This window comes from Ictalurus furcatus, chromosome 12 (genome assembly GCF_023375685.1).
Source record: "Ictalurus furcatus strain D&B chromosome 12, Billie_1.0, whole genome shotgun sequence".
Classification (NCBI taxonomy): Eukaryota; Metazoa; Chordata; class Actinopteri; order Siluriformes; family Ictaluridae; genus Ictalurus; species Ictalurus furcatus.
The window spans coordinates 9,223,490-9,251,165 of NC_071266.1; the positions used below are offsets into that span (position 1 = coordinate 9,223,490).

The window sequence follows — 27,676 nt, forward strand, 5'->3', positions numbered from 1 at the left end:
ATTTAAATATTAGTCTTTAGCATGCCATTCGAAATCAAAATTGGTCTTTCGGACCTTTTTGTACCTGTTCTGTAGTGTTTTAAACACCAATGTGATAGTTTATCTAGAAAACAATATAATAAATAGTTTGGGAGATATTCCTGTTTTAATTTTATGTCTAGACACTTCTGAGAAAACAGTTAACTTTTTTTTGATGACTCAACCTGTACTAGTCTTGTGTCTGTCCAATTAAATGCTCCTTAGAATGTATATGTCCCACCCCCAGGGGCGTGTCTTGCTCTACAGTAACAGCTCGTTAGCAGTAAACATGGTTTATCGGCATGTCGCTTTATCTTCCTGCGCACTATTCACTTTCAAAAAATTGGGGTTTATTCATTTTGAGGCGGAAGGAATTTGTGTGCTTTTCAGAGGAGTTTTTTACCAACTTGAGGCCATTCATCACCGGAATGCTGCTACCTCAGAGTAATCAAAGGCACGACACCGTCTTTTTCACCGTCTGTGCTTTTTCGTGAGTAAAAGGAAGTATTATCCTTTTATATATTTCTATTTTATCCGGTTTCGACACTGCGGCTTTCCGTCACCGTCAGCACCACTGGCACGTGACCTCAGCTCAAACACGTATGACGTAACTCTAAGATCTCTTTGTTAAAACCATCCAGGGTAATATGGACAGGTGCAGATGAGGACGCAGTGAGAAATCCTCCAAAGCTGAAAACACCTCTCGCTGTTCTGAGTATTTAGGGAGTTCAGTGAGCTACTCAGTTAAGTTTGTTTGGATTTGATGGAGGTCTGGAGAATCTCGGACACTATTGGCTGTTGTGTAAATCAGTAATTAAAACACTGTCGCCCTGATTTATTTATTACAGTCCATCTATCGATACCGCTTATCCTACACAGGCTCATGGAGGAACCTGGGGTACAAGGTGGGGGACAACTCAGGGTACAAGGTGGGGGATTCAGGGTACAAGGTGGGGGACACCCTGGACGGGGTCCCAACCCATCGCAGGGCACAATCACACACACACTCACACACATTACGGATGATTTGGAAATGCCAGTCAGCCTAGAACGCATGTCTGGGGGAGGATACCGGAGTACCCGGAGGAAACCCCTGAAGCACGGGGAGAACATGTAAACTCAGTGCACACAGGGTGCAGGTGGGATTTGAACCCACAACCCTGTTGCTGCTTAAAATTTCCAGGGTCAACAGAACTTGGGTTTTTCTCTGTGTAGGTCCTCCCCAGGTTTGCATGGGTTCCCTCTGGGTTCTCCGGTTTCGTCCCTCTGTGCAAAAACATGGCTACCTATTGGCTGCACTAAATTGCCCCTAGGTGTGAACGAACAAGTGCACAGTGTCCTGTGATGGCTCCGGGATGCCCAGCGTTCCCAGGAATCCACCATGACCCCGGACCAGGAAACTGAAAGCGAACGAACAGAAGAATCGGTTCCATCACATCAGTTCGTGGCATCGATTCTGCCAGCAGAACCATGTTTGAGAACTATGGTACTAGAAGAGGTTCTGATGGACGGGGAGGATGGGGTCGGTGTCCTCCTGTCACGCCCCGGTGCATTGTGGTCCGTCAGCATCTCCTCTGTGGTCCTCACGGGGGCGCAAGCTCCATCTTTCCATCCCAAAGCCCAGAGTGATGCATACACACACACATACACACACAGCAAAAGGCAGTTGATGGGGGAAGCTTTTTATTTTTATTTTTAAAGGGACAGAGCCGAATTGCAGCGAGCCACAAGCGGATTTTTTGTCTTCATCCTGTACCTGTCCGGAACTTCAGGCGGAACCGGGAGGATGTGTCGGAGACCTGTTTGGGAGAGAAAAACAGCATTATTCAGGGAGGAATTTAAAAAAATGAGCCTCTCGTCAATTCTCTTCTCCTCTCAGCTGCACTAGCGTTAGCTTTAGCATTGGTGTTAGCATTAGCGCTTTAGCATTAGCGGCCCCTTCTCTTCATTTTGGCCCTGGTTTTGAGACATTTCTCTGGTTCCCAGTTGTTTTAAATCGGCCAGCTTCGACTGAAACACCCGGCGGCTTGTGTTGGGGTTTGTTATGCAAGGCTACATGTCTCTCAGCGACGGGATAATAATACGGTATGTATATACTGGAAGCTAAGTTGTTTTTGTTGTGTTGAATATACGTGGGGTTTTTTTCCTCTCTCTCTCTCTCTCTCTCTCTCCCTCCCTCTCTCTCTCCCTCTCTCCCTCTCTCTCTCTCTCTCGGGTCAGGCCACCCAAGCTAGCTAGCTGGCTAACAGTTAGTTAGCATAATGACTGTTAGCCAGCGAGGCTAAGCAGCAGTTTTTTTTGTGTGTTTGTTTGTTTGTTAATTTTTGTTTATTTATTTCTAGCTCCTGTTGTTGGTCTCGACTTCATTTCCTGTCCATCACAAATCGTTTTTGTTTTATTTTTATTTTTATTTATTTTTAATTCCCCTTCTGTGTCAAATCCTTCCAGAAAAAGATCCTGTTTTTGGTGTTAAATAAATCTCAATGTTGCCCAGCCGTCTTTTCTTAAGAGCTGATACACTTCTTTAAAGCGAGTTTATTTTATTTTTTGTATTATTGTTGTTGTTGTTATTTATTTAGAATATAATGTTAGCTGAGGTTGGGTTTGGATAACTGAGCTAGCTTGAAAGGAAAGGTTTAGCTTGTCGTACAGGAGCTCTATGTACAGTATCTATCACTCACACTCATCATTATGTGAAAGACATTTTCCTTAGTAATGTCAACCACTTGGGTTTTGTGTTTGTTCTGAATCTTTTTCTGGATGTTTCTTCTCCTTCTTTGTCTTTTTTTTTGAAGATCCACACTCCATATCAACGTTTATTTATATATATGTATATATAATATATAATGATAGTGGGAGGGGGGGAGAAAACCTAATAACGGTGCTGCACTTATCACTACTAGTGTTTCAGAGAGAAATCAATCACCAGCAAGGCAGCCAGCTGGGGTCTAGTCTCAAATCACACAGCCTACACACTGAGCACTTTTCCAAAATACACTTTATACGCTGACTGACACCATACAACGACTTCTACAGTCATGAGATAGATATAATTGCATCCTCTTGGACAGAAATATTCTCGCTGGCATGGTACCACGAAGAGGACATCTTTTGTACCTTCATGTACGTATTATAGCATACCCGGAAAATAACGTAGGGTCCGTCATTAGGAAGGATCACTCGCTGACCACAGTGTCACGCCGATGACGAGGGAAAACTCCTTTTATTCCTGAGAGTGCAGGGATATATGCGTTCAACCACGCTGTATACACTGACTACCAAGATACGCATATTTCAGATCTGTTACCAACCTGTTGTTGTTGGCGGAAAATGTCGTTTCTGCTTGGATACTCTGCGGGACTGTATCGTCTACCCCCGTTGCCGAATAGGCCGCTCCGGACTCGCTCACAAGCTTCTGTTAACGGCTGAAGATCCTCCTCGTCGCCAATGGAAATTGAAGTCCAGTGTCTCTGAGGCGTTTTTTAACAGACTGTGATGGTTTCAACTCCTCTAGGACTCTTTTATCCAGGATCCAGAACTTTAAACTTTTGCTGACGTGGTGCCGTCAAGTTCATTCCTCTTAATTCGTTCGTCTCAAGCAACCGCTTTATCGCATGGATCTGGAGTCTGTCCTGGGTTTACACCCTGTATGAGATGCCAGTCCATCACACACACACACATTGACAATTCAAGAGTAGATAGTACACATTCTCTGTGATTTTGCGAGGATACAAAGGGAACCCATATGTGTGTGGAAACACCACACAGAGAGTAACCCCATGGAGCTCAGGATGGAACCGGCGCTTTTCCACCGCACGGTTCGACTTGACTCTGCTTGCTTTTTGGGAACTTTCCACCATGGATAGTACCTGGTACTTTTTTTAGTACCACCTCAGTTGCGGTTCTGAGCGAGCCGAGCCGATACTAAATGTGAGCCACGCACTGAGGGAGTAGGGAATTCTCCTTAACGAGTGGTTTTATATCGTCCCTGAATAAATGTGTCATTTAATACATACTTTGCGTATGGTAATATTCTATTAATTGAAAATGATGTATCATTTATCTCATTACGGATAAAATTACAACAAAGGTTTCTGTCTTAGATTTTTACATCTCACTTGTTATTGATTTCTAAACAGGCGTTTATCGAAGTCACTCCTTTCACGGCTGAATCTAACTTAGTCATATCAAGCACTACGTAGGGTCCAGAACGCTGTTTTTTACATTCTTAATAGGGTCCGTGTTCAGTGAGTAGGAAAGGCATTTGGAATACGGCTTGACCGTGTATCTGTACAGGGCTTCAATAATACAGCATTATTCCTGCGTGAAGGCGAGTGGAAGATGGCACCTACGTTGAGACGGCACTAAACTGCAGTGGAAAAGCAAGCTCAGAAAAGTGGTGGCGATGCTACCCATCGTATACCCTGTAGTACATATTCAGGCCTCACTGATACTAAAGATACAGACCATGTGATTCCTGATTGAACCACCCCAGCAACAAGGACAAGTAGTTTGTTACCTTTACTTCTGAAAGTGCAGGTATCAAAAAAATAATAATAAATTCATCAACTTTGCCTTACATTTGAAATTGTGACTTTAGTTGAAACCATTTCCTTTGCAGTTCTGATTAAAGAAAAATTGATTGAGCTAGAACTGCTGGGGGCACAGTGGCTTTAGGGGCTTCCTCCTGGTACTCTGGTTTCCTCCCCCAGTCCACTGATTGGTATCTCTAGATTGAAGATTTTGTGTGTGTGTGTGATTGTGCCCTGCAATGGGTTGGCACCCCTTCCAGGATGTCCCATGCCTGGTGCCCCGCTATCCCTGTTACAGGCTCCCTGCGACCCTGTGTAGGATAAGTATGGATAGATGGATATCAAAACGACAGATAAGGCTATAAATGAGTCTCTGTTAACAAATATTTCTGTGCTCATGATGTCATACTTTTTAATATCGTTTCATGAAGTACAGTTAGGTGTGTACAGCCCCTACTGTTATTCTCTCAAGCATATTTGAAGCACAGCTGTAGGCTTTCCCATTGAGAATAACCCTTGGACGTGTTAACTGGTTGATGATTAGATGTAATCTATGCTATTACTGCTCAGAAGTAATCAGCAGGCATGAAAGAATATATTGTAGAAGCATTGCAGTTGGTGGTTTTCTTCATTTCGAGGTTACACCACTGTTTAAAGTTAGTAGTAAACATGTAGAGAACGATGTTCTGTATGGAAAAGCTGGTAAATGTTTTCCACGAACTTTCGGTTGACATTGTAACTATTGTGCACTAACTACCTTTACCGGTACCACCCCGACGTTGATTATTTTCCAATATCAGGACGTCCCCGAGTGTTTTATTCCTCTTAAACCACACCAATTTTCAATTAAAGACCGACATGTTGTTTTTATCCGGTTACGGTTCCTGTTATCACATGCGGTTTGAAAGCACCAACCTGGATTTCTTCTCTCTTACAGTTAATAATACAAAAAATGCAGCTTGTCTTGATACCATGATCACTTAAAGCACTCCACCCTGAAGACATTCCTCATGTTGGGAAACTCTGTCACAGTTTTACTGACTGAAAGAAAGCGCTGACACTGGAGACTCCTTCCCTCAGTCCCCTTACAGAAAACTGGACCGTAGCAAAGATTACATAATTTATTTATTTTTTTAAATCTGTTTGTCGAGCGCCAGCCATACCACGTCCTTGTGAATTAGCTGTTGCTATAGAAACCATAAGGCATTAGAAGAAAAGCATTAATATATATTAAATCTGTGATTTGTTTTGCAGTAGCTGCAGGAGCTGCTGTTGTAGAAAATGAATCAACACTACCTGACCAGTCAAGAATTCAACAGCACCTCAAGAGGATGTTTTCTTTAATGCGTTTTTTATGTATATACACACACAGACACATACGCACTGTAAACATTTTCTTTTTCGATCTAGCCACTTGGATATTATTAAGTTATCTGGCTGAAGGTGGACGCTGCTTGTCCCTCTGTTTTTGTTTTTTTACTCGGATGCCTTTGTTGTTTGATGCTTTTTGTTTGAATGACGTTTCGGATATGAAGAAGCGTCAAAACGTGGCACTCCAAATCCTGTACTTGCATTAAGCCTGTGTTGTAGGCGGTTAGTAGAAGACAGTGAAGTGATAAATGTGGCCTTGGCTCTGCCTCTGTTCCACACAGGCCACTTGTGAGTCAGCAACAGAGACCTGGATTAACCGGTGACACATGGTAGACCTCATACTCAAGGCTAACACACACACACACACACACACACACACACACACACAAACACACAGTTAGCCTTGGGCTTATATTTAATCAAACGCTGTGGTGGTGTTTTTTGTGTGTAAAGATCTAGACTATGTATACTATACAGGTTATTATATAATTGTAATATTAGTAAGGAATAAAACCCTTTGGAGTGTGCTGTTATCCACAAAGCAGTGTTACTGTGGATTATTTTCCCGTATCAGCCCACCCCAAAGTGTTTTATTGCTCTTCTTATACCATAGCAATTTACCAACAATCACGTCATGCTTTGGAACCTTTTATAATTGTCTTCAGTTACGTTACATCAGCTACAAGCAGTCTTTCTCTTACCAGCCTCTCTTTTTTTCGTTCTCTTGAAGTTGATAAGATTTTTTTTAAACGCAGCTTGTCGTGTTACAGATAAGCCAGAAACTTACTGACTGTTATTAAGCGCAGGCGCTGGAGACTCCTTCCAGAAATGTGATTTTCTACTTTTTACTTGTTAAATAACAGCACATTTTTAAATCCATTTCTTTATTTTCCCTATTTAGAGATTGTTCCTCCATGTTGAACGTTACTAAAATTGTTACTACAGAAATCATAACGTATTAGAACGTATAAACAGCTATTTTCAGAGCTGCTTTTCTAGAAAATCAGTCAACACTTTGACATTTCACCAATCGGATCCTATTATTATTATTATCCAATTATCCCATTATTATTATTATTATTATTATTATTATTATTATCCAATTGACCAATCAGATCCAAGAATTTGAGATCTCTGTGCTAGACCTCAACAGAGAAGTAAACTTGGAACATTCTGAATTACATTAATATTTTCCACCTCATTGCGTTCGAGTTAGGGATGTGCGATATGGACTTAAAACTATACTACAATATTCTCTGTTATTTATTGCGATAGCGATATCAGTGACAATATAAATATAGTACCATTCACCACTGTTTTTGGATACAAGTGACTGCTGCATGCAGTCTTGAGAGCCTCAGAAACACAAACATTGATCTAAAAGTAAAACTGATTTTCTGTAACCGAACCAGTTCCAGATTGTAGAGGTAGCTCCTCGTTTATCGATAAACTCATGTTTATGTGAGCTGCGAACGGGTCACAGACCGTCGCACACAGAAATACGTCATCGACTAGGCTTTATCGTTATTATCGCGGGAAGACTAATTCTTATTGTGGGAAGAATTTCTACCAGTATATCGCAAACAGTATCACCCATCCCTAGTGTTGCACATACAAAGTGGGTGGAAAAATAGACCCCTCCATGTTCATATTTTGTTCACAATAAGCTAGCCAGCTACCTGTGATGAGTGATGTGTATTTTCCAGGGCTGCACGATTATGGCAAAATGATAATCCCAATTATTTTGATCAATATTGAGATCTCGATTATTTATCACGATTATTCATTGATTTTAGTGACAACATATTTTTATTGCTAACTCATATTCTAAAATGCTAACTCTGTTTTGGGGTTTTGGCATTACAAAATGACGTCATCCCTGCGCCGCTCTATGGTGATTGGCTGTAAGTGTAGGAAGCGCTTGATTTGATCTATAACGGAGTTTTCTATTAGCTGAGGACGAACTTTAAACGTTAATATCGCAGTCGATCATGTTCATTTAATTGTGGGCAGTCAAAATCGTAATCGCGATCGATATTCGATTAATTGTGCAGCCCTAGTATTTCCCTTCTTAAATCAATACACTGTATAGTCGTAGTGTAGCGAATGCGTTTGTATGACTTGACTATGAATGATCTAAAGGAAAAACTTAAGAGCAGATCATTTTAAAGTTAAGAGTGCTGCTTTGTTGACTGATGATGCTGTGAGCAGCCATGTTGAGTTGACGGGACCATCCCAAGCGCTGAGTTGAGCGGGCATTTTCTTTCTGGGCTTTTTTAAATTACAATTTGCGCCCTTTTGTTGACTTCAGCATTAGACACCTTCTCATAACAAGCTTACACCCTCTATAAAGAAAGACTGGTTAAGTAATACTATAACTTCAGAAGCCGATCAAGCCCCATGTTTGACTTGGTAAAGTAGGTTATACAGCTATTCAGTACACACGAGGCATCTTCTCTGGTCATCCTTCTACTGAGTGAAACTTTCCTCCATGTTTCTGTGGGACCATTGCGGACTACTAATGGGCCAAGCATTGTCAGGGAGTGAATTCACTTGGCATGAACTACCATTCCCATTATACATCCTAATGCAACACATTCTCATATTGTTGACAACAAATGTTCAAGCATATACAGGTAGCGATCAGACAAAGCAACATGTTCACTCAGATCGGTTAATTTGATGGAAAAATATATCACAACATTAGATGATGTTTGTATGATGCGCAAAAGTATGTCATGATCTCAGAAAATTATAATGTGACATTTTATATCACAATTAGTATTACGTCATCTTATACCATAGCTCTGTTCAGTGCAATTAAATATTTGTATAGCACTTTTAAGAATGGACATTGACTCAAAGTAGCTCTACAGAAATATAAAACATACATCTGAAAACATACGTATACCCCATGGAAATTGTTGGCTTTTTTGACATATTTGGACAAACATCTTTGTAACTGTGCCTATTAATAAAGTTGATGTACTTAAACAAAGCCACAAGGAAAATTAGCTTTTTCAATCATTTATTCTACAGAAATATCTACAGATGTTATCTTCTGTGGAAAAAGTAAGTACACACTTGGCCTCAGAAGCTAGTATTGTCCCTGTTAGCAGAAATAACTTCTTGTAGGCCTGTCAACTGTCCACCAGGCTTGTTGGAATTTTTGACCACTCTTCCATGCAATTTTCCTTCTGTTTGCATGATGTTTGAGGGTTTTTTTTAAATGTACTGCCTGTTTCAAATCCCCACACATTTCAATGGGTTTCAAAACTGGGCTTTGATTAGTCCATTCCATAACCATCCATTTCTTCTTTTTGATCCATTCGTTGGTGGATTTGCTAGTGTGCCTAGGATTGTTATCCTGTTGAAAGGTCCACTTTCAGACAGACGGCCTCACATTACCTTCAACCACTCTTTGATATGATGCGGATTTCATAGTTAAATCAATGAATGCAAGCTGTCCAGTCCCTGAGGCAGCAAAGCAACTCCAAACCATAACATTTCCACCACCGTGCTTCACAGTTGGTATGAGGTGCTTCTCCTGAAAAGCTGTCTTTGGTCTGTGCCAAACATGTCTGCTGTTACTGTGGCCAAACTACTATATCTTTTGATTCTTCTGTCCAGAGCACATTATTAAAAAATCCTTGGTCTTTGCCTATATGCTTATTGGCAAACTGTAGTCCCCATGCAGGTCACATTTGTGCAATCTCTTTCTGATTGTAGAAGCATGCACTTTGACACCACCAGTTGCAAGACTTCCTAGCAGATCCTGTTAGGAAATTTTGGGGTTCTTGGGGACTTCTTTTGCATGAGACGGTGTGCTCTTGGGCTGAATTTGATGGGATGGCCAGTGTTGGACAAATTGGCAGTCGTTTGAAATCTGTGCCATTTGTAGATGATTTTGTGGAATGAAGTATTTCAAATAATTTGAAGATTTTTAAAAAATCCCTTGCCAGACTCCTAGGCATCCACAACAGGATCTGCCTTACAGAACTCTTTAAATCATGATGGCATGATGACACCACACACCTCAATAGCAAAGGGAACTCTAGGTATGAGGGGGGTATAAATAAGACTGTAAACCCCAATCTTAAACACCTGATTCTAATTTTATGGATTTGAAGGTGTGATAAATGTAATGATGTACTTACTTTTTCCATGTGACTGGTCTGTTTTTATTGTTAATTTAAATTGTGAAAATTTCTACAAAATGTCAATTTTATGTGTCATTTGATAGTGTATCACCTTTATTAATAGGCACTGTTTCAAAGAGGACCAGATGTTTGCTTGTCCAAATGTGTGTGGTTAAAAAAAAAATTCATGGGGTGTACTTATTTTTTCACATGACTTTAAATCTCAAATGTATGAAATTATCATAGTGGAAATTTCTCACTGTTGAATTCTCGACTCTTGATTGGTCAGAACTGGTCGATTCGTTTTCTATACCAGCATCTTGACAGTATTTCCGGCTGCAAGACAAATCACAGGTTTAATATCAATGTACGAATTTGAGACTTGTAGGGAAGGAGTCTCCAGTGTCAGCACTTTGCAACAGTCAGAGATAAAGCTGCAACTTTACGTTACGTTTTCTGCCACGTTGAGCTTTTCGGTTCCATAGTAACATGACAAGCTGCCTTGTGTTTTTGGGCCATAGTAAATTATTAATGTAAATGATAACAGGAGCTTATAACTTGTAGGGAGTTCCACAGCATGGAACTATAAGTGGATAATAAATCTAGTATATATCTAGTCTATTAATCACTGGATTCAAATTTTTGATTATTGGCAACTTGCTGTGGTATTAGAGGAATTAAACAGTTCATGGACATGCTGTTGTAGGAAAATACTCACCATCAGGGTGGTATTAGTAATTCTGTTTCACATCAGGCCGCATCGCACCACCACATCGTTTATTCTTTTCCTGTAACAGCAGTTCTGTTTGAATATTACTAGTAGATAGTATTGGATGCTAAGGAATGCTGTGACGCTTCCAGTGTTTCTCACACCATGTTGGATAAAGTACAGTCCACTGCAGTTTTGAATGGTACTAGCGTGCCTGCTTCATGGGAATGATTATCGTACTCATTGCAAAGGATCTATGGCTGCAGTTTTACCTTGTCAGGGTAGGATTTGCTTGACCAGTCGGTCATGGAAAGCTGATAGAGCAGACATGAGGACTATGGCATTAGTAAGAAAGAAGAGGCAACAGCTGGCAGAGGAAAACAGCAGGTAAACGAGTCGGAAGGAATTTATCCGTTTCTCAGAAGAGCAGCACACCCGAGGCAGCCTGATAACTTGTCAGATAATACGCCGGTTGCTATCAAGCAGGGGTTGTCAACTGGCACACCACAGGCTGGGTGCAGACCCAGCATTTAAGCAGACCGAATATTTGCAAAAAAAATACCATAGCAGAGCTGATGAATATTTAAAAAGAACTGGCTATGTACCAGCGATACTAGTTTTCTAAACGTGAACCGTCATGGCTTTATGTAAGTTATTAAGCTGAAGCAGCTCATGAGACCAGAGACTAGCTACAGGGCTAGAGACATTAGTTCTGAGAGGGCAGAGTTTTCACAGACTTGTATAGATTTTTCATTTTATTTACCCTCTCTGGTCTGTTAAGGAAACTGATGACATGGCTTGGTTTAAAAAAGAAAAAAAAAGAAAAAGAAAAGTCAATGACGAAAATGGAATGTTTAAAGATGATTTGACGGATAAGTATGTGTCGTATAAAATGGTTGTCTGTTCAAAGTTTGTGGTGTTAGTCCAGAGTTGTAAACAAAACACAACCACTTTGAATTGTTTTATTTACATTCATGAGTTAATCACTTTTTACATTCAAAACTAGGGTGCATCGCAGCTCCGTAGTTCAGTAGTCAGGGCGCTGATCCGGGAGGGCTATCTCAATTGCAAAAGAAAAAAAAGTTTAAGTATGTGGACACCTGACCATCACACCCATATGTGGTTCTTCCCCAAACTGTTCCCACAAAAAGTTGGAAATATACCATCGTATAGAATGTCTTTTATATGCTGTGGTATTACAATTTTCCCTTCACTGGAACTAAGAGGCCCAAACCTGTTCCAGCATGACAATGCCTTTGTGCACAAAGCAAGCTAAGTTAAGGTTGGAAGAAGGTGGAAGAACTCGAGTGCCCTGCACAGAGCCCTGACCCCCACAACACCACTGAACACCTTTTGGGATGAACTGGAACACCGACTGCACCCCAGACCTCCTCACCAACATCAGTGCCTGATCTCACTAAGGCCATGGTACACCAAGCGTTTTTAGCCAGTTGAAAATGCCAGACGCGCTTCTGAAAACACCCTGCTGGGGGCATTTGAGAGCTCTTTAGCAGCACTGCGTTGTTTTATGTTCAGCTGAGACGCTTTGGTTGCTATGATACAGAATATCCTCAGAAGTAATGTGTTACTAGTATCAGATTTCGCGGATTGTTTTATCAGTAATTACTGAATATAAAAATGTTGGCACAAGGTAAAGTAATTGGTCTAGCCCTTGCTTTGGATGAAGGGAAGGCTGAAGCACTTAGAAAGACAAGACAGACTCGCCGGTCTATGTGGGTTATTGGGATATTGTGGGTGGTTGTTCGGTTGGTGTGGTATTTGTCCTGCCCCTCCTCCATTGTGATTGGACGACTGGGTGAAAAGTGACAAGCGTTTTACCCAATGTTGAACATTTTCCCTCTGCAAACAAGTGGGGGGGAAATATGCAGGCCTCAGGAAAAAACACTTTGGTGGACACATAGCGTAATGCCCTTGTAGCTGAATGAACACAAATCCCCACAGCCACGCTACAAAATCTAGTGGAAAACCTTCTCAGAAATGTGGAGCTTATTACACCAGCAAAGAAGAGACTAAATCTGGAATGAGATGTTCAACAAGGACATATGGGTGTGATGGTCAGGTGTCCACAAACTTTTGGCCATATAATTTAGTGTGAAACTTTAATCAATTTGGCTAAGATCGCAATTTTCCTTACCGAAAGTTTAAAGGAGACCAGCAAATAGTAACAGCTGGTTATAGAATTAGTTATGACGAAGGTTTCTGTTTTGCTTCTGAGCACGAATCTGCCATTTGTGGATGAAAATCCTTCTTGATCAACTCCTGCATTTAGTCATTGTTTGTTTAGTACTGAAGAATTAAATAGTCACTATATAACATTTGTTTAGGACAGATTTGTTCCTGCTCAGTGCAAGTGTCAAGTGAGTTTGAGATCATGTAGTACAACATCCATGCTCATTCGATTCAAGCTCAGTGAATCACGATGAATATTGACACATTCTAGTACAAATGATGCAGGTTCGATACTGTTCTCGAATCAAATTACATTGAGAAATGGATCGAGATTGTGATTTTGATAAACTTGTTGGTTGAAGCAGAGAAATATACCCTTAATTCATTGACTAGGATCAACAGAAAACAGGCTTTGTGTACATTCTTAATCAAACGTCAGTACGTAGTGCTCAGAAGAGAAATGGACTATGTTTTTCGAGTCCATTTTTAAATCCATTTCCTCTCAACAGCTGTGTTTAGACTAATGCCTTTGAATTATTTTATGTTTTGTACTCTTCAGTCTGCTTTGTCATAGAGACATGAAGGATCAGTCCGGTTCCACAAGTACACACATTAGCCAGCAGCTGAGAACAATAGCAACTATGCATCAGAGAGGACTCAGTTAGTCAGTGTATTAAGGCTGTGTTTATTTTATGTGTCTAGTATTAGATATTCTCCAACCAACTATCACATAGATCTACATCAAGCTTTACCTCTATTCTGTCAGGAGGTACAAGGCATACAGTCACCTGAGAATATATTTTATAGCAAAAAGAACTGCATTGTGGTCTAGCTTTGAAGAAGAAAAAAAAATCATGCTCCCACATAGCACACACAAATCCAGCCAACATCGGCACAACGCCATATTGGATCACTGTTGATGCCTATTATTAATATTCCAATTTATAGAGCTTCAGACAAGTTGGAATATTTTTCAGTCACCGATTAAAGTGAGTCGTGTGTACTGGGTAAAACGTACCCAAAAGGGAAGTAAGTTATATCTGTTAAACACAGAGTAATCTCTTTATCAAATAACGAGTGTGGAGATTAAATAATTACCAAGAGACGGTAGTGATGTACACAACCAACGGGCTTAAATCACACTATAGTCAGTCCCTCCGGGATTTTGCGATCGCAGAAATTAATGCAAAATCAAGCAAACGCCGCAATATTCGAAGGAGCTTGGAATTTTTCAAATTACACAACATTCAGTCAAAGCCCTCTTCAATTCACATGCGTCGAACATGAGTACAGCTAAAAGGTCTCTTCTCCAACAAACATCACTCTGAGTGACCGTGCAAAACAATTGCAGTTTTGCCAATTAAAGTAGTTTTGCGCAAAAAAAAGGTTAACGTTCACAAGTTGGCACGGTGGCTTAGTGGCTAGCACGTTTGCCTCACACCTCCGGGGTTCGATTCCTGCTGGGGCTATCTGTGTGCGGAGTTTGCATGTTCTCCCTGTGCTGCGGGGGTTTCATCCGGGTACTCCGGTTTCCTCCCCCAGTCCCCCAAAGACATGCTTTGGTAGGCTGATTGGCGTGTCTAAAGTGTCCGTAGTTTATGAATGGGTGTGTGAATGTGTATGTGAGTGTGCCCTGCGATGGACTGGCACTGTGTCCAGGGTGTACCCCGCCTTGTGCCCGATGCTCCCTGGGATAGGCTCCAGGTTCCCCCGCGACCCTGAAGAAGGAGTAAGCGGTAGAAGATGGATGGATGGATGGTTCGCAAGTTGCATCGCTATTTTTTTTTTAAAAAGCCAAATCAAGCATTTTGGCCGCAACAATCAGGAAAAACCCAGCGAAATCCTGTACAGACCGGTTATATTTACAGGTGGCTACAAAGGCAGATGATGGAAAATAATTTTTGCCGCCATCTTCCTAATTAGCAAACAGGGTTGTTGTGACTTAGTTTTAAAAGAAAACAACCTGTAACATCATTGTATCAACTAGTGTAGCGCATGTAACCTATAGGTTCTGCATTGGCAGAAATGGCTCAACTTGAGATTAGAGTTACACAAGATCATGAATGTTTGATACTTTATCAGTACTCCAACATGATAAACAATTCAGTTTCTAACATTTGATACTTTCAGTGCGTCAAGTTGGCCAACACCAGTCTGATATATTTTTACCTATAGAACATATACCTGTATACTTGCATATACCTCTAGCTAATATGTTTCAGATGGTGCAGAGATGTGCTCAGTGACTCCAGCAGCAAGTGTATGGATAAAACAAAAAGCAAGTTTCAAGCCTTCAACTTGTAGAAAAGACTCTTTCAAAGAGAGGAGTTTGGACATATTTTTCTTACCGTGTTCATGAAGACTAATGGCTACAGTGCTAGTTGCCGTGCGCTACAGTAAATCCCAACATGACGTAACAGCCTACACTTTTGAATGACCGTGATAAAATACCGGTGTTAAAAATGGAGATGGGTGTTTAAACAACCGAGACATTTCTTACCTTAGGAATTGATGATGTTGAACGACGCATGAAATGTGCACGCGTCGTTCAACGGCATAAATTCCTAAGCTGTCCTTTACTCATCATTTGAGGCACACTATTTTTAGGGTCATAATGGTGCAGTTTGGGGTTGTACAGTATGCTGGGTGTTTTTGTGTATGATTTCTGGGGAAACATCACGCTCAGACTTGCTCTTAAGTCCTGGTTAATTCATCATAACTTCTGAGCTCTGTGTTTATATTAAATAAAAACTATAATTTAGCTCTAATAGACATCATTGGGTGTGGGTGGTCCAAAGAGTGGCTCCTGTGTTTTGGGGTTTGGGGGCGTGGCTGTGTTTACACTGTATACAGGCATGTGGTGTTGAAAAAAGCACAAGAAGCGAAACAAGTTTATATTGCAGACCGCTGCTATAAGCAACTCGGATTTGAACAGAAACACACCATTCAGTATACTGAGAAGCTTTTCTTGCCTTTTTGTTATTTTATAATATCTGTAAAAGCCGTAGGTTCCTTTGTTCTGCTAGTTAGAAGCTAAAACGTCCTCTGTGAACTTCCCAAGGGACAGTACTCTCCTGCAGACCTGGCTAAATTTTTAGTTTTGATTTCTGTTTATATGTTGCCATTTTTTGCTTTTGAGTGTATATTTCCATTTAAAATAAAGTGGATGTGAATCGGATCTATATTGTTAAGGCAAATTATCGTTCATGTTAAAGCTGGCCTGTTTAATTTTGCACTGAGGTATGTGACGAGTACAAAGATTCATACCTTCTTATACCCTCCTGTTTGGTCCCGCTCTACTGTATTAGTCATGCACAACAGGAAATACAGAGCAAGGATGATTCACCCAGTGCTGAAATGTATGCGGTGTGGAGGGTGCACTCCTCTCTCCATAACAAAGCTCTGTCAGAACTGAAGGATTCAGAGTGATAAGAGATGCTTTCTCCTTTTCCCCACAAATGCTGTTTCTGTTGCTCAGCCCCTTTAATGATTTTAACAGTCCAGTCCTCACAGCTATTTTTTTTAACCATTACAAAGAAGTTTCAAAAACTGTTTAAGTATCCTAACCTATTTTTTTCCTCCTTTCTTTCTCACAGTAATCATGCAAATCATACTGGCTCTAACGTGTTGGCCAAGCGTGTGATGGGATTTTTCCGTTTAAACTGATCAGCCTGAAAGAAAATGAGAATCATCCACTTCTGGAAGGAGCAGTCTTGTGACCTGGAGAGTCATCTCTTGCTGTGCTGAATGTGCGTGCTGCACAGTGGCTTGCAGTGCGCTTGCACTGTAATCATGCATTTTTTACTCTAAGGTGCTTTTTGTTTTGCATATGTAGCCCAGGAACTTCATCACAACTCTCATGGCTCTGATTGGTCAGAGACCGACATGGGAATCCCCATCTACATTTAGTAGCAGCGCGATGAGGCTCACCAGAGGCGTGGTCTCGCTGTGAGCCTGCCTCACGTGCACCAAGCCCCGGACACATTTCGCCACAGCCAACTTCTTTAGAGGAAAGTTGTAGCGCTCTGTCCTCCCGTTTCCGAGAGACACGATGACAAGTAGTGTTGGGACAGTGAAGAACCTGTGATCTCTCCAGCGGAGTCAAGCGCTAACCCAGAAAAATGAATGGAGGAAAGGAGAGTGAGAGAGGGGAGGGGGAGGGGCAGCCTGCGCCTACCCAGGTGCCTATTGGCTGGCAGCGAAAATTGGAGTCCGCTGGGGTCATCTATATCAGGTAAAGGATGTATATGGGTGTTAATATTAATAAATACTTTGATATGAGCCACGATGCTTAGTCCTAGATCAGTGAATGCTTAATTTTTTGTATGGCACAAATGTAGCACTAATGAATTGTCTCACAGTCCCAGTGGATCAGTGCTGTCCAGCCTTGAACAGGTGAAGTCCTACCTACTCACGGATGGCACCTGTAAGTGTGGCCTGGAGTGTCCACTCATCCTCCCCAAGGTCAGTCGTCATCTTATCCTCACCTCATACCCATTTCTTTTGTAAAACTTTAATGAATTTACATTACCTCTGGAAATAAGTAGGTCAGTGAATTAATATGCAAAGTCATAGCGAAAGTACACTTTGATAGTAATGTATGACCACAGGCAAGGCCAAGCCGTTTTAATAACCACTGCTTCCTTAGGTGTTTAATTTCGATCCCGGGGCCACTGTCAAACAGAGGACTGCAGAGGATGTGAAGGCTGATGAGGATGTCACAAAGCTTTGCATCCACAAGAGAAAGCTCATAGCTGTAGCCACTCTGCACAAAAGTATGGAGTTACCACACCCCTCCCTAACGCTGACTGGTCCCAGTGGAGGCACAAGTATGATGTGTTCATCTTCTCGTGTTTTGATTGAGATTGTGCTTAAAGTGTTATGTGCTAAATGTTTAGAAGCCATACTTTTGACCTGTGTAATTTTTGACTATTTACAGCTCCAGCTTCTTAAAATTTATATTTTTTCTTTTTCATTCTCTGGATTTAATGGCTATTTTGTCCCCGTTTTCCTTTAAACTGTTTTCCTTTAAAGGTGCTGTGACGTCCATGGTCCCTACCATCCAGCGGTCAGCAACCCCTCGAGCAATAAGGAATAAGTCCCATGATGGGCTGCCCAACTCAACACTACCTGACTGTAAGAACCCTTTCAAGATGATGATGGCAGCAGGTCCACGACACTACTCTTCAGACATGGGCAGTTCTCAGCAGCCAGAGCATTATTCTGGATACCCACGGCAAAGATTGGGCAGTAATGAGCCAGGGCCTAAGTCCCCATACCGCAGTGGACCTGGAGGCATGCTGAGTCCTTCATCAGGTTTGCAGGCGTATGGGGATGGCTCTCTGTCCCCTAGAACAGACTCTTTGGGTAGTCCGGATGGATTTGCACGAAGTAATCCCTGTGGCTTTCAGGGAGCTGGTAGTCCCAGCCCAATTCATGGCAACAGCAGGACACCCATGTCCCCTCCTGGTGTCATGATCCATGGTTCTGCTGCCACCCAGTTATCATGTGCCATGGCTGGTAGGACTAACACGCCTCTCTCACCCCCAGTCCCCAACAAAAGCCCTATCATGAAAAAGCCACACTGTAATGTCAGCTACCCACCTAACATGGACATGACCAGAGCAGTATTTCACCACAAGGCCCAGTCTGCACCTCACCCTATTCCTCACCCTGTTCCTCCCTCTGTTATGCCCCCCACATGTGCGGTCCAGAAAAAACAGATGACTTCTGAGAAGGACCCTCTGGGAATTCTGGACCCCATTCCCAGCAAACCTTCCATTCAAAGTCCCATGACAAATCCAAGCCCATCCAACTTCCAGCCCAATGCCCACTCTCAGGTACCAGTGATGAATGTAAACATCCCTCCTGCCATTGTCCCGTTGCCAAGCAACCTTCCATTACCAACAGTGAAGCCTGGGCCAGTTGGCCATGGTGGACACATGCAGAGGACTCAGCATGGAGCAGCCACCTCCATCTCCCCCTCACCAGTTACGTCCCCTGTGCACATGTCTGGGCCTGCAATGGCCCGCATGGAAGCATCTCCACAGCGATCCCGCTCCTCTTCCACCTCATCAGAGCATGGGAGCTTTGCCATGCCCTCAGGGCCCCAGGGCCCATGTGGAAGCATAAAGGTTCCACCACGCTCACCCAGATCCTCCATGGGCTCGCCCAGACCCACCATGCCTTCCAGCCCCTCTTCCAAGCCTGACACACTCCATCAGTACAAAGACCCCAACCAGGTTCTGTCGGGAATGAGTAATGCGATTAGCAGTCAGCACAACTCCATGTTTCCCCCAGCCTCAGGCAGTAGTGCTCCCCAGAAGAACCACCCTGGACTACTGGGCATGCCCCTCAACCAGATCCTCAACCAACACAACTCTGCCTCTTTCCCTGCCAGTAGTCTACTCTCAGCAGCAGCCAAAGCACAGCTAGCAAATCAAAACAAACTTGGTGGTAGCAGTGGGGCTGGTATGGGTGTTGGCACAGGAATGGGTGCAGGTACTGGTGGCATGGGGAGTGGAAATGCTAGTCTTTCCAGTGCTAGTAATAACGGAAATGGTGGCAATGGGATGCCTTGCTCTCTTAGTGGTGGAAGTAGTGGTAGCAGGGCTGTTGAAGGGCCCAACACTTTAAATCCCATGTTACCACCCAGCTCGACCATGCTAATGCCCATGTCTGAGGGCCAGAGTGGACGTGCAGCTCTGCGGGACAAGCTCATGGCCCAGCAGCGTGATCCTCTCCGTAAGCGCAAGCAAACTCCTAATGCTGGCAGCCATGACAACATGGTCTTCAGCATGATGAAACCGGATATGAGTGTTACCAGGCCAACTTGCCCTCCTCCAGAGCAAATGAGGAAAGTGGCCCGGCTTGGAGGTCTACCTCCTAACACCTCCATGGCCCAGCTACTTCAGTCGATGAGCAACCAGAGCTCCCACATGGCCAGGAGTAGTCGGCCATTACCTTCAGTTGGCCCTAGTCAGATGCACTTTGGAGAGGGTGCTATGCCCCCTGGCATGGCCCAACAGAGCATGCAGTTACAACAACGGCTTCACAGTCAGTCAGACCCAATGCACTGTCAGAGCATGGAGCCTGGTGCACAAGGCCCTCAGACTCCATTCCCTGGTATGATGAACCAGATGCAAGCCACAGCTATGGGGAACTGTGGACCATTGGGCCAAAGTGGACAGGTTCCCCTAGGACATCCTTCTATGGGACACCCAAGCACTCACCCACAGCAGCTGTCTCATGTACATCAACAGCAACAAGGCATTCCTCATGGACACATCCGGCCAAATATGTCCTGTATGGTACCCAACAGCAATGATGCTAGTTGTGCCCAAGCCATGTCTGACACAGGTAAGAACAGGGGCATATACTTTTTCTTTGCTGTCAGTTGGCTGTGTCCAGGGCCAGTGTGATTTTGTGATTTTGTTACAAGGTTTTGTAGATTTAGGAAGTACATGGAGGGATCAAAACACTGAAGGATTGTGGTATATAATAAAGGTTAAATAGTTAGGTTCAAAGAGAGGGAAGGATGTATTTAATGTGATTTACTAATTCTCTATGAACTTGATTTGGCTATATACAGATGTCTGAGTAATTATAGTACATGTGCATTTTGCATTTAGTAACTCTAGGGATAGTCTTCTTGGAGTAGTTTTGGATTTAATTCCCTTGTGCTATGGCAGTAGTTTATAAACCCACGCAGTGCATGGTTTTGTGGTTTAGCACTCTTTTCAGGCAAAAAAAAGAGTGCAGCACATCACATCTCTAAGACTGGGATGGAGAACCTTTGGTCCATGGCACCGGGGAAACAGGAAGCCAGCTATCAGCAATCTGTCTTGGTTGATCAAACTTCATGGCAAAAGAGAAAATCTGAATGTGTTCTGTCAGACTACTTCTATAATCCAGGCCTACTGTGAGTCATACTGAAGTTCTCTGGCCACTGAACCACCATGGAATGTATTTGGAATTTATTTTCAGTCTGATTTTTATGCTGCGCTTGCATATCTGGATTTTTCTCCATCAGCCTCCTAACAATCAGATGAAGGACTTATGAGTCATTTGGGTTTGCTGTGAAGAAAGCATTAAAGCTGGGCCTAGCATAGTTGTACCATAGTGCAGAAAACATAGATGAGGATTTTTTTTCTCGATGTAAAATGAGTGTTTGGAGATAAGGCAGTTAAAACTAATGGCTATTCACTCCTTGAGATTATTAGCATTTTGCTGACTGTCCAGATCATCCATGGGTTCCCCCAGATCTTCTCTGCTTCAGTTTATTTTAACACATGCTGTACTAAAAGTAGAAAAAGATGGGAGAGTAATGACATGCTTCACTAGAACAGTGCATTTGTGCTATTAATAACACACTGCATTAGCTATGTGATGCTATTTGCTGTGAGCCACATTGCATTTTTGTATTAATGGTTAGTGAAATTTTACCGTTACTTTTACAAACTGTGTATGTGGAGCTATAAAGGAATTAAGCTAATATCAACACCTAGTTGCTATTTAATATAAACTATTATAAAACCTAGTGTCCAGTACCATTATCAAAACATGATACTGTTTAAGTTTAAATGACACAAGCAGGTTGTTAAGCAGGCCATTAGAAGATGTCTAAAATGAAGACTGCTATACAATAGGGCTGCACGATTATGGCCAAAATGCTAATCACGATTATTTTGATCAATATTGAGATCACGATTATTTATCACGATTATTCATTGATTTTAGGGACAACATATTTTTACTCCACTTTCACATTTAAATAAACAGACCGCTGCTTTCACCTCCATGTTGTGCTACATTCCTGCTAATGTACAAATCTTTACATCAAATTAGACTGGTCGTTAAAGTGCATCATCTCGTAGAAGCGAAATATAAATAAAACTGTATCCAAAATATAGGATAAATAAAAATAACATCAACCAAATGAAAATATGCATCAAATATATCGATATGCAACCAAATTAAAACAATTCAGGCATCTGCAGAAAAGGCAATAACAGTGTTTACAGGAGGAGAGACGCAGACAAAACACCCAATAGAGTGGTGACACGGGGATGACGTCATTTTATACCGAAACCTGGAAGTTATCATCACACCGGTTCCTTCGACAAAAACCCGATAGGATTTTCCCATAGGCTTTTGGATTATTGCAAAAAATAAGCTCTGTGATCAACAAAAGTTTACAACACTAACACGTTCTGTCCGTCAAGATGATTTTCACAAATGAACACAACTTTTATGAAGTTTGAAGCCTAAATACAATCGCCAGAAATAAACAGCTAACCGTATGCTATAAACGAACTACACCATGGTCACTCAGCTTCAACGTCACCATCACCAAGCTTCCCACAACTTTCCCAAACTTGATTTAAAACATTTTCCATAATACGTAGTTACTCCGTGGATGAAGCCTGGTCCACCTTCATCCACCTTTTTTGGGGAATTGTGCACAGCATACCTGAACCAGTTTATCTGCAGAGACTTTTCCAGTTCAGCGTGATGACGTTTAATGTCCCCCGACAACCTCTGTAGTGCCATTTAGCATCGTGCTAGATTTCCCCTCGCCCAAGCGCTGGAGCCCGCAGAGAAACTGGCAGCTCGAGGGCTAAAATGCTAACCCCATTTCCGGGTTTTGGCACTACAAAATGACGTCAGCCCTGCGCAGCTCTATGTGATTGGCTGTAAGTGTAGGAGGCACTTGATTTGAGTGGAGAAAACAGCGGAGATCTCTATGAGAGGAGGATGAACTTTAAACGTCAATGTCATGTTCATTTAATCGTGGGCAGTCAGAATCGTAATCACGATCGATATCCGATTAATTGTGCAGCCCTAGTAACACAGCTAGCTAACAAATTATAAGCCTAACATTATTGCTATTGTTAAATGCAGTATAAATGCTGATATACACAGATAATTAGACACAGGTTTAAATGTGTCTTCATAGGGAACTTCGTGCTCATATGGCTGTTGATACAGTGCTCTCACGTGTCATGATACAATTTTTTGCTATTTAATTGGATTCATAATTATTTCAACGTCTTTGCATGTGGTGTTTAGTGCGTCGTATTCCACACAAACATATTTAACCCTATTATGTTAAGGGTCAGTTTGACCCATTTCCACATTTGAGATGTCTGAAATACTGCTAATCTCTCTTATTCTCTTTGAAATTTTTTGACTTTCCTCATTTAGGGTCATGAACTTGTGTGCAAATATTTCATGTTATGGCTTGACTCGAACAAGCCATAATAATGGTTTACTGTTTTAAGCTGTAAAAGATTATTTTGGACATGACTTTCAGAAGTCTCTGAATCTCTGAAGCTACATAACTACCGATCTGGCGTTTTGTAGATAAACGTAGACTAGGTTCACACAGTCCACAGTCTTTCACCTGAAGAGATCCCAAAATCCTGCTCTCTCACAATCATAAACATGAGCCCTTTATGCCATGTGACTGTGAAGAGCAACTGGATGTGGTTGAAGTGTATGCACCGTTTTGTACAGAAGCCTAATAAATGTACTGGTTAATGAGGGGGGTGGCATAGGTTGACAAAATTAGTCTGCAACAGAGAAATTAGCATTAGCTCAAGCAGATTCTTGTATTGGCCAGGATTCTATGGTAAAAGTTTGACTTTAACACAGATGCTGTCATGATTTCAAAATCTGAATATGTGCTGGGACTTACGGTAGGATCAGAGCACACACAAACGCACACTGTGTTACAAAATGTGCTGGAATAAAGAGAAAATGGCACGTTTAGATGCTTTGTCCTAAATGGGTGTAACAGCTTTTTTTTTTTTTGGTGTAACTCCAAAGGAATGGCTGAGTGAATGGTTTAAAGCTGCTCGGATGATAAATCTTTTCTGACTTTTCTGCCTCTTTTCTGGCAAGGATTTCACACACACACACACACACACACACACACACACACACAGTCTCTCAACAATGTGCAAGCAAACACACTCTTGACATACTGCGTGGTTTCACTCAACACACTCATCCAACACAATCCCCTAAACCCCATTAAATCATGGTCCTCCTCCTTACACTGTGTGTGCATGTGTATTGTTGTGTGTGGTGTTGTGCAGTAGTGGGAAGGGGAGGGGTTGCAGTCTGAATCAAACCGCGGACAGCCCCACCAATCATCCCGCCACGGTTCCCATGGCAACCTACCCGGCAACCAGCAGCATCAGTAGATCATACATGCTGTCCATACTGGGCGAGCCCTCAAGCTCAGCAGGCTAACTGCTATCATTCTTATACACTGTATACGCCACAACAACTTCTTACTGCCCCTGTAGACTGCCGCATACACATCACATTCTAGCACTCTACCTCTAGCAGGCTAAACAGTATGTATTACTGCTGTCTTCATACGGACCCTATGCTAAGTTCCCAAGTGAGTTGTTTCTGAAGTGCCCCCTTTAGCCTTCAGAAAGCATAAGATGCTGGATACAGTTTGCGGATGTGCAAATTCTGTCTTCCTGCAAACATCCCTTTCAAGATCATCCCAGAGATACTTGATGGGGTCGAGATCCTGGGACTGTGCAGGACACAGAAGCATTGAAAAATCACTGTGGTGTTCAAGGAACCATTTGATGATGATACATGTGATGGTCCATTGACTTGCTGTAAATGTCAGTCTAAGTGTGGATATGTAGCAGTTGTAAAACTGTAGCAATTTAGTCATCAGTAATGATCACATATGTTGTGATCACCCTGCTGTTAACATGTTTTTCAATTGATATCAGGGGTCCATGTGTGTACCAGGAAGCCAGCACACTGCCCCCTCTGGCTGCTGGACTGCCAATAATCCAGTTTTGACACTCATGTCCCAACTGGAGGTGCACTTTATTGTTCTTTGCTGATAATATTGACACTCATCATGGTCTCCGGCTGTTGTAGCCAATTATGGTAAGCAATGTGCTCTGATAGGACTTTCTGCTCTTCAGTACAGAATTCAGAGTGAATCTGCCTGATTGTGGCCCATCTGCATGCACAGTTCTTTTCTTTCTCTTTTGATCCTCTTGAGGCACAAGCTGGTTTCACCTACAGCACTACTGATCATTGGCAGATGCACTATTGGCTGTAACAAAGGGTTGTGCACAGAACCCTAGCTCATGCTAGTATGAGCACTTGTATATTCAATTATTGTGCCATGTTAAAAGTCATTTTGCTTTGGAATGGTGCAACAGAAAAGCAGTTGCCCTGTCATCAGGAGATCACAAGGTTGAATCCTGATGATGCCTCAGCCATCCGTGGCCAGAAGGCCAAGAGAACAAAAATTGGCTGTATTCTCCGGGAGTAAGTGAATGGCATACTCACTCTCTCCCCTGTCAGCCACAGCGACACTAGCCAGTTGTGGGTGTCTGTGAGCTCATGCATGCAGAAGAGGGCAGATAGCCCTTTCCTCCAAGTGTTTTATGTTGTCCTGTGATGCAGCATGAGTTGCAGTTCGAAAAGATGCAGTTGGCTGGCTTCACATGTCACAAGGAAGCACATTTTAGCCTTCATTCTCCCTGGTTGGTAGATGTCATCTGATCGAGGAGAACTGAATGTTCAGTGGGAATGAGCCAAGACTTATTTAAGGAGCAAATGGAAAGAAAATAATAATAAAAAAAGGTTTAACTTGTTTTACTCATTCATGCACTCACTTTTGATTTTGTTTGGTTGAAATTTTTACTCAACATGGTTTACAGCTGAGTCAAGATAGAACTGAGCAGTTGAGATTTAAGGGTTTAGCACAAGGTTCAAACAGTAGCGCCTTGGCAGTGCTGGGATTTGAACCTACAATGTTCCGAGCAAAGCCTTAACCACTCACGGGCAGTATTATGTGAAGGTATATCTGCGCACACACTGGGCAAGGAATTGGATAGTCCTGGGGTCTAATGTGTTGCCAAGTAGCGCTGTTTGGTGGGGACATTCTGCTCTGTAATAGAATACAGTCTCACTGTACAGTGTGTGTATGCAGTCAACAGCACATCAGAAGAAGTGTTGCAGTATGCACACAGTTGCCAGATTAACAGATCCCCTGACACAAGCGGTACATTCCAACAAGGTATACATCATGTGACTCCAGTGTGGCATCAGGCTTAACAGCATTTTTATGAGGAGGCACACTTACTAAAATAGTGCTCAAAATTCAAACAAAGCATTTTAAAATGGGGCTAATTGTGTCAATTGATGTTTTCGGGGATTTACTTTTGGGAGCAAACTAACGTAATGGCCACCGGCACATCAGGGTGCCAATACTTTATTGAAAATGCTGATTGGACGGAATGCAAAGTTTACAACAAAAATGCAAGAAGTAAAGCATTCTCTCAAGCCAAATCTCAAATGGCGTTCTACATTATGCATAAGGACACTACCTAGGGAGTACAGGACAGCAACATTGTTATTCCTTATACAGTGATACTAGAATGTTCTGAACCCTTTACAGTTTTCTGTATTTCTGCATAAATTCTCCCAAGGAATGGCTGTCCAACTCAAATCACTTCAGTGGCGCATAATATTATGGGAAGTGACAAAAACCCAGGGTAACATCTACGGACCTACAGGCAACTCTTGCATTGAGTAATGTCAATGTTCGTGAGCTCACCATCAGGCAAACGCTGAACAAGAACCGTCTGCATGGCAGGATAGCAAGGAGGAAGACACTACTCTCCAAAAAGAGCACAGCTGCCTTTTCTGAAGTTAGCTTAAGACAGCATGGATAGGTCAGAAGCCTGTTGGAAGAATGTTCTGTGGACAGATGAATTCACAATAAAACTGTTTGCTTTAAATGAAAAGTGTTATGTTTGGCAAAAACCAAACACTGCATTCTAATATAAGAACCTCATCCTAGCCATGAAGCACGGGGGTGGCTGTATCACGGTTTGGGGCTGCTTTGCTGCCTCGGGTCCAGGACAGCTTGCTATTATTGATGGACCTATGAATTCTGTATTGTATCAGTAAATTCTATGACATGGTTAAGCATCAGTTCAAGGACGGATACCCTAAGTGTGTCATGTAGCAAGACAACGACCCTAGACTTACAAGCAAGTCTACAAAGAAATCGTTAAAGCCGAATAAATGTAACATTTTGGGAATGGCCAAGTCAATGTCCAGTGTCCAGTCCAACCCAATAGAAATGTGGAAGAACCTAAAAAGAGCAGTTCATGCAAGGAAGCATCACTTGGTTGAAGTAGTTTTGTGAGGACGAGTGGGCCAAAATTCCTCCAACTTGTTGTGTAGGACTGATCACCAGCAATCGGAAACGTTTGGTTGAAGTTATTACTGCTCAAGGAATGTGTATGTGATTGTGCCCTGTGATGGATTGGCACCCCGTCCAGGGTGTACCCCGCCTTGTGCCCGATGCTTCCTGGGATAGGTTCCAGGTTCCCTGCAGACTCAGTATGATAAGCGGTATAGAAGATGGGTGGATGGATGGATTACTGCTCAAGGAGGTCACACCAGTTACTGAAAGCAAAGGTTCTGACAAAAATATTTAATGTTGGATAAATTTACTCAAAAAATAAAGGTAAAAAGTATCATGTTTTTTGTATCATTTATATAATTGGGTTCTCTTTATCTAGTTTTAGGACATTTCAGGTCAAATTTATGCAGAAATACAGAAAATTGTAACGGGTTCAACAAACTTTCTAGTGGCGGTGTGTAGGGCTGAGTTCAGGGCTCTGTGCAGGCCACTGGAGTTCCTCTACCCC

The 27,676-nt window shown here is 42.3% G+C and overlaps 1 protein-coding gene across 1 annotated transcript in view; it reads left to right on the top strand.

The window, feature by feature from the left end:
* Window positions 1-209: 209 nt before the first annotated feature.
* The window catches only part of LOC128615389 (methyl-CpG-binding domain protein 5-like), a 41,655-nt gene continuing 14,188 nt past the window's right edge, over window positions 210-27,676 (top strand). Inside the window, exons 1-5 of the mRNA XM_053637436.1 lie at window positions 210-2,103; window positions 16,556-17,193; window positions 17,321-17,423; window positions 17,608-17,788; window positions 17,994-20,318. Coding sequence (XP_053493411.1) covers window positions 17,081-17,193; window positions 17,321-17,423; window positions 17,608-17,788; window positions 17,994-20,318 — 2,722 coding nt within the window. The 5' untranslated portion in view covers window positions 210-2,103; window positions 16,556-17,080. The remainder of the gene's footprint in view (window positions 2,104-16,555; window positions 17,194-17,320; window positions 17,424-17,607; window positions 17,789-17,993; window positions 20,319-27,676) is intronic.